The sequence below is a fragment of the Dendronephthya gigantea genome, unplaced genomic scaffold (assembly GCF_004324835.1).
Source record: "Dendronephthya gigantea isolate DGI-Jeju-01 unplaced genomic scaffold, DenGig_1.0 000157F, whole genome shotgun sequence".
NCBI classification, from domain to species: Eukaryota; Metazoa; Cnidaria; class Anthozoa; order Malacalcyonacea; family Nephtheidae; genus Dendronephthya; species Dendronephthya gigantea.
In genome coordinates this window covers 86,795-94,936 of record NW_021163167.1, presented here as the reverse complement: position 1 = coordinate 94,936, position 8,142 = coordinate 86,795, and the positions used below count along the sequence as shown (strand labels likewise).

At 36.1% G+C, this 8,142-nt stretch overlaps 1 protein-coding gene across 1 annotated transcript; it reads left to right on the top strand.

The window, feature by feature from the left end:
• Positions 1-292: 292 nt before the first annotated feature.
• LOC114537472 lies at positions 293-7,917 on the top strand. Its single transcript, XM_028558507.1, has 7 exons — positions 293-454; positions 2,929-4,783; positions 5,295-5,665; positions 5,941-6,068; positions 6,154-6,274; positions 6,603-6,685; positions 6,922-7,917. The coding sequence occupies exons 2-7, from the start codon at positions 2,944-2,946 to the stop codon at positions 7,010-7,012; spliced, it is 2,634 nt and encodes an 877-aa protein (XP_028414308.1). The 5' UTR covers positions 293-454; positions 2,929-2,943; the 3' UTR covers positions 7,013-7,917.
• The last annotated feature ends 225 nt before the right edge of the window (positions 7,918-8,142 follow it).

The following is an 8,142-nucleotide window of genomic DNA, read 5'->3' as shown; positions in this document are numbered from 1 at the left end:
ATGTATAAACAATCATGAGACAATCTGATGAAACATTGTATATATAGCAACTATATACCTATGAAATTAAAGTGAGGCCTAAATTATCCAAACTCTAAACCTTATACAAAGAGAAAATTCGTTTTTCATTGGTATAGTTGCTACATACATGTATCATAGGGAAGTAAAATCAGTAATGACATGTCGCCCCCAATATAATATGCTATTTATATATATTCAGGGGAAAACCCTCGCTATGCCGATTCATGCAGCGTGGGCAAATTCCTGATTCAAGCATACATATACATGGCAACAAGTGGAATTTCATTATATTTTCATATCGTCCGTTATCTTAGAGACAGCAGTTTAAAACACAGCGAAGAACATTTTTGTGAATCTGTGTTACATAGAGGAATATACTACAGTACAAGATAATCGGATAAATAAGTCTGCCATAGTGTTGACTTCATATAAGGTAGGTAAGCCAATTACTGACATAAATTTTACTTATGGTATCATGTAGCTTATAATGTTGAACACTCAGTTATTTGTATTATTTTATGTAACTCCAGTTAGTGCTATTTTGAAACTATTGTATGGGTTCATATTTTGTTCAAAATAACACAGACTATAAATAGCTGTATAAAACCTATTGCCGGCCGATCAGATGACCTTTAAAAGTGGTTGGCGCGATTTATTTATTATTAATATTATTATTATATCGCGGCCTAATCCTTAGAATGTTGCCCATAACGCAATGGAAAACCGGTTACAGTGTTACAGTGTCACAGTGCTACAGGGGGACTATTATAGCTAGGGGGTCGGTCTATCCGGAAACCGCCATATTTTTATCCTCTTTCACCGTTGACCGTCATATTTTTCTTTGAAAATCCGTAACCGCCATTTTCCTTATCGACATAAAATTGGCTTTCTCTTCAAAGAACCCTATGAACAACACTTACAATAAGTCTTACATGAAGGAAACTCCGCACAAAACACAAAATCAAAGCTTTAAGACCATGCGAAAATCATTCAAGATACCTCCCATTAAAACTTCCAAGCCTTGACCTTGTTCATATTTTAAACCGTATTCCGTGCATAAAACATATATATATATATATATATATATTAATATATATATATATATATATATATATATATATATATATATATATATATATATATATATATATATATATATATAAACCGCCACGAAAACGTAGATATATCCGAAATCCGATCCTTGAAATGGATAAAACCGCCTAACCGCCAAACTATATTAGCCCCCCCCTACAGTGTTACACAATTCTTGATATTTTGATATCTTTAGCTTCAAAATTGAATCTTTAGAAGATTTTGCTGATTTTTAACCGCGTGACAACATTCCTATAGCACGCGCTTAGCAACGTGTATCGCCGTTAAAACTTTATAAAGTGAAAGGCTAATTCTCTGATTCTTTTGCACATCCTACCCCTAACATTACTTAGAATTATAACAGAATGCTAATATGCAAAATTCAGACTGTCTGAAGACAACAGAAAAAATTTCACAGAATTCGAAAAAACGGAATTTCTAAAAGTTATGCATTGGCAACCTCGTAGGTATACGAGGTTGAAGTTATGGTGAAGTTTGGATGTAGTTTGAGATAAAACGCAACATAGTATTTTGGCACTATCTCCCGATTTGAATACACTATTTATATGACCTCTTCAAGCGCTATCGTTTGGTGGTATTCCTCGACCTGCATCTTTAGCCCAAATACTTGCAGAGATATTCAATTTAAGCAAGGATCACGCGTTCTATGTCACTATGACATGCACCGCCGAGATTCCGAGCATGCAAACGGGAAAGGAGTTTAAATTATTTCCCACTTTCATAAGGGCTGTTATTTCTGGAAGGGCTGCTATTCATATGGAAATTGTTAAAATTTGTTAAAATTTATTTCGATGCCGTTGTATCCCATTTTATTTTCATCTGAAACAAGACTTCCTAGTGAAGCAATTTATTGAAATTCAAAACGACGGGAAAACCCATATAATATAATTTGCACACTTTCAGAACTTGTTTTGTTTACTTTTTTGCTGACTGAATAAAATTGCTGATATGCGCTGACACATGCACGAGACCGCAGAAGGTCAATACGCTCACGCGACCAACTTTTCTACATACGCTTCGCCGTGCACGCTGCGGCGAAGTGCCAGAGGTAGATTAGGTAGAAATCCCTGCATGGCTTGCGAGATTATCACGCGACTTGTATGGGATGTGCGCAATAGTTCGACTACATACACATTTCGCGCCGTACAACTCTGAATAATGTCTTGGCAAGATGTAAGATATTGGTATTGCATGGAATTATAAACACATCAGTGTAAAAAATTGACACCTCATATTGAAGTTGTTGGATTGCAAGTTATCAGTTATGTTCGGTCAGCAATTTACGTCATATGGTGTAAGCGGAAATTTACCGTTTTTCAAAAGATCGTCAAAGTATTTCGCCTTGGCCTCGAGAAGTAAGAGATAAATAGCCAAGAGCAAATATGAGGAAAGGCAGTGCTAGCTCAAAATTGTCACAGGGCTTAATTCCTCACCCAAAATATGCATATTTCCGGAGTGTTATTAAAATATTGAAATACAGCTTAATAAGGATGGTTCTAGACTTGCTGACGAACGAAAATATGCACACACTCTGGGTTGTGTCAATCCCGCCCCGCATATGCTTCCACTTGACCCTGAAGGCTGAGGCTGGCCTCTACTTGCACGTATTCCCAGTACCGCCGATTTAGCGCATGTTCAGTGATTCGAAACTGGTCGCTGATGCCGGCCGTCGCGGCTAATTTTTTGCACGTATGTTTTTGTATACATACGTATTTTTTGTAAAAATATCTACGGTATAATAACCTCATGCTAGATGTAATTGTTTAACCTTGCATAAAATTGCTTTTTGCATAGATCTTTTCCAAGGACATGGCAAGTATGGCAGAAACTCCGGAATTGAATGAAATTTTACCAGATGGCGACAAGGATGGTAAAAGGATATTTGTAATAAATGCTCCATTATTAACGCGTCAATTAAATGATGTGAAACTTATTGGTGATCCTGGCGGTGGAAAGGTCATACTATGCGTAATTAAAAAGGAGCTGCTTAAACTATTTCCATGGTGGTACAAAAATAAGTTGAAGATTCCATTGGTTATAATCCTCACCTCGAATGACTCGGAGCAACAATTGTTGCTGACGCAACGGCAAAATTTATTCCCTACAGACTTACGTCAGCAAAATCATAACCGCAATGACGTCATGTTGAGTTATGTCTTGCATAATCAATCAACCCTTTTCGAATTGCCTAATCATGACATTCTTTTATATTTTGATGTTTCTTCTCAACATGTTTTGAAGAGAAACAAAAGGCGGTCGAGTTTGCCTATTGAGCCGACAAATAAAAACGCTCGTCATATTTCGCCCGTGGTAATCTTTGTTGCTAACTTTCATAATCTTGAAGACTTTAAGAAAAACGTTTTCACTTTGTACAATGAATATCAACTTAATAAACAACGAATAATAAACAGGCAAAATATGCATAAGCCCGTTTTCAAAAGGTGTCACTCCCTTCCAATAATGTCAAAAGAAAGCAACAATAAAGAAAATCTGACAGTTGTAAAAATATTACCTCTATCGATGCCAACTGGCGTTGACATTCCGCAAGCTCTCAATCTTAATGATCAATCCACGCAAACCATAGATAACGATGATCGTTTTAAAAGACTTTACGACGAGACAAAATTAGAGAATGAAAAGTTGATGAACGAAAATGAATTGCTAAAACGCAAACTTTTGGAAGAAAATAATTTGTTTGAAAAATATCGGGCCGAGAGGAGCCTTTTAGAGAATGAAATATTATATTTAAAGCAAAGGTGTCATGAGTTAGAAAAGGAGTACAAAGATCTCTTATCCGAAAATGGAAGGCTTTTAATCGAGATGGATTCCAAAATTACTAAAGAAAAGCATATCGAGAAATTAAAAAAAATATATCCTACTATGCCAATTAGGAACGTCAATGAAGAAATGGTCACGTTAGGGGTTGATAATAATCACACAGAAATAATACCCCCAAATCATAGTCGAACTAACCATGTTGGATCCAGCAGTGATCTTTTAAATGAAGGAAACGTTCCACCTGAATCTATAGAATACCCTGTACAAGTAGTAGAAGGAAATGAAATAGAACCTATTGGCGGGGAGAATAACTCATTATCAACCACGCCCCAAGATAACAATTCATATAAACAATTATTGCTAGCTATTGCCCATAGTTTGCTCTCCAATGATGTTATTAAACTAAAAGTTTGGGCTCACGAACAGTTTTCAGTTGAAACGAATCTTATCGCAACCGAAGCCATGTTTCAATTGGATCGGAAAGGTGTTATCAATCCGACGAATCTGAGTGCCCTACGCGTGTTCTTCGAGTCAATTCTGAGATTTGATTTAGCTCATCTCATCCAACAATACTGCTGCGGGGATTATGCTAATTTGAAGCAGCTGATTGTTAAAATTAAAGAAAGGCTCGTTCAAAACGCGAGGGAACGCAATCTACATCATGTACGCACTTCTACCCTTCTCCCAACACATTCGTATTCTCCAAGATTACCGGTACAACGAGAAGTATCGAATAGCAGGAATCAATATGACACTGCAAATGGCCCTCCACTTAATGATCCTCAAAACAGCGCAACTGATACAAGAAGAAATCATAGATCGTCAATGTTTGAAGATATTGCTGATCGTCGTTCCACGAGAGAAACAAGAGGTATGAATTAAATAAACATATTTTTGAGCACTAAAATATAATATTATAAATCTAATATTCAGGTATGTTAATTGTCGTTATTAGTATAATTACTAATTCCTCAGATAATTACGCTATAATCACCTAAGCGAATTTTTCAAAATGGCGGCTAGTTGTTAAAGTGCAAGATGAAAAAAAAATCATCCAGTCGTTTTATTACGCTTGTGAGGAATGTATTTTCTTCAACAGATCGTTTTCTTTCAAATAATCACCCTTGTAATCATACTAGAACAATCATTCGCCACAGGTTCGGTGAATATCACTGGGTTTTTTCAGTGATATTCTCCTGTATATAAACACGTGCAACTTTTTATTCTACTTTTTAAAAGAGAGCAAAAATAAGGATTATTTAAACAATCAGTAGAATTGTTAAGAATGCTGTTCAAAGTATACTGGCGTATAAATGCAGTGAAGTTATAGAGAGCAAAAGCATGACTTGAACATGAAGAATATATTTTTCATCCAAATCCAGGTAGTGAAAATAGTTCAAGAAGAAATTTAACTGAAACGACCACAAGAACAAGTAATGGCATTGCAGATAATTCAAGAACTGAACAGTCTGCTATACAGCTTAGTATCCGAGATCCTTCTCCTTCTGCAGAATACAACGATCCGTCAACATCTCACGAAAATGGTCGTTCCTATTTACATAGTGATAGAAGAAGAGAGGAGAGATGGTTGTGTAATCACTACAAAAGACGTTGCATGGTGAAATTTGATTGTTGTGATAAATACTGGGCTTGCCATCGTTGCCACAACGAGACAAGCACGTGCCAGCAAAAGAAACTGAAATCACGTGATACGACGATGGTCAAGTGCATGGAATGTGGAAAAGAACAACAGGTAACAAGTGAAATGATATTCTTATAGTCCATATTACTCAGTGCAAGCTTTCTTTGAGAAAAACCCGCTGTTGAAAGATGTGAAGATTTTCTATTCCATGTAGTTATTGTGAAATATCATCTCTCAATGAGTTTATCAGAATTCAGATTTTTTTATTCTCTGACTAACTTAACTTGTTTTCAATTGTCGGTTCGCTGGTGATTTTAAATGTTAATTTAAATATTTTTACAAGTACGAATATTCTAATATTTTTCATTGATGTTGTGTTTAAACAGTTTGGTGAAAATGGTCAATTTTGTGTTTCGTGTAACACTCAATTTGCTGATTTTTACTGTGGTATTTGCAAACATCTTACTGGAAGAGATGATCATCCGTATCATTGCGAGAAATGTGGAATTTGCAGGTATGAATTTTGGCTACTGATGGTTAAAAAAATCATATTAAATTGAATAATTACAATTAATTTCATCGGTAACTTGATGTTGCAGGATCCATGGAGATCGTTCATATCATTGCGACGTCTGTGGTGTTTGTCTTGATGTTCAACTCAGAGGAAATCATAAATGTCGTCCAGATTCCGCTCATGATGTTTGCGGTATCTGCTTGGAGGTAATTTTTCACGATTAGCTTTTGAGACATGCAATAACCCGTTTACACCACACTCGATTAATTGGACCTGTGCCAAATTGTATTAGTGCTCAGGCTACCAAATCAAAGGCTGGGCACGGATACCCATTTTAGCGGTGACTTGCCAATAAACTATAAGTGTAGTGTAAACGGGGCCATGGCAAATTTTCTTGATATTTTCAATAATTCCTTATGATATGCAAAGGTTAAATCTGTAATTCAAGTTCTTATAGCTACTATTACAGATCCACGGGCAAGGCAAGGTGGTAACTGCTTTTGAAATCATAATTTTATTGTACCTTTTTTCCAGGATGCATTCACGGGCTGTCAGATCCTTCCATGTTCCCACAAAGTTCACAAAGAATGCTCCACCCAAATGATTCAAAGCGGATTGTAAGTTATTGAGACAAATAATCTTAATTCACCACTTTTGTTAAAATGAGGAGGATCGGACGTCAAAACTATAGAAACGCGAAATCTATTGTATGTTTGTTTGTATATGTTTCTACAAAAAGTAAAGTATATGGTTCTTTGAAATAACCAGACGCTTGCTTTAAATGTGCATGTCCGACAACGCCTCCATCATTAATCAAAGGCATAATTGTACTATTTTTTCTTTCTTTTCACAGAACTCGGTGCCCAATTTGCCGGGAGAGTTTCGCTCACAAGCTCCAGAGACGCCCAACAGCTGGAAGGAAGCCATCAAGAAGAAGGCGGTGAAGACACGTATGAAAAATGGACATTTTGAGCCTGCATGTATACGATATATATATTAATAATTCCAATAGCGCATTTTTTGGGTAGTGTTGCAGCTCCTTGCAAAAATGATTTTCATTAGCTGAACTTTACAATACATTTCTGGTTCAACCAATAGCATAGCTTCACTCTTTAGAATGCATAGAAAAGCATTATCCAATTGGACGAAAGCTTCCGACGCGCATATAATTAATTAATAGCCAATTTGAATTGTATAGCTTTAAGGGAGCAGCTAGAGCTTTTCTTTAAATAAACGCAATGCCATATATATAAAGTAGATCAAAAGTAGGATCGTAGCATGAGCGCTACTTGCTTCTCAGAGGTAAACAACTTTGAAATAGACCCAAAGTGGTGATGATGGGGACGTTAACAATAGATGATGGAATATGTCATGGGCGTGGTCAAAAGACCACGAACAGCAACAAACACACCTTGAGTATTAGAAAAGAGATTTTACAATTTCAAAAAGATATTTTATGAACATTAGCCGCATATGATAAATGACCAGGGCCGATGGTTCGAAAGCTGAATAGCGCTAAACCGAATAGGGGTTTTTCAATCCCGCTAAAATTAATCGTTGATCCGGCAGAACTTTGATTATTCCTTAGTATTGGTCCTTTAAATTGGGGATCCTATTTAATAACTGCATGTTATAGCAGCTTTAAAAACTTTAATTTTAATTGCTTCTCGTCCGGTTTCACAACTGTTAAGAAATATATACTATCTGCTAGAAATAGCGCAAACCAGTATTCGTACAACCGGCCCATGGGGAATAAAATAGTTAATATATTCGATTAGTATTGAAACCGAGAACTGAAATGCATGGTTTAAAAATTATGGACGTATAATAATTATATTTTTTATCAATAAAAAAAGGCCACACTAACTCGTTCCGGCATGTGCTTATTCTTATTGAAAGACTGTTCGGTTCGTGTCTTAACTCTGTTCTGTCTTCGAATTATATCACTAAGAGGACTAAGAGGATTGGTTATTGTACCACTATTATCTAGGTTTAGGCTAAGTTTATTCGTTGCATTTTGATTGCGTCGAATTCAATTTAGACTTTTGTCCGGCAGAACCGTCAAATTTTCTTC

Excerpts from the sequence above, each read along its gene's own strand:
- LOC114537472 (XM_028558507.1), top strand. The coding sequence starts at position 2,944 with ATGGCAAGTATGGCAGAAACTCCGGAATTGAATGAAATTTTACCAGAT. Across the intron at positions 6,069-6,153 it reads GAGAAATGTGGAATTTGCAG|GATCCATGGAGATCGTTCAT; the intron begins GTATGAATTTTG and ends TTGATGTTGCAG. Across the intron at positions 6,686-6,921 it reads CAAATGATTCAAAGCGGATT|AACTCGGTGCCCAATTTGCC; the intron begins GTAAGTTATTGA and ends TTCTTTTCACAG.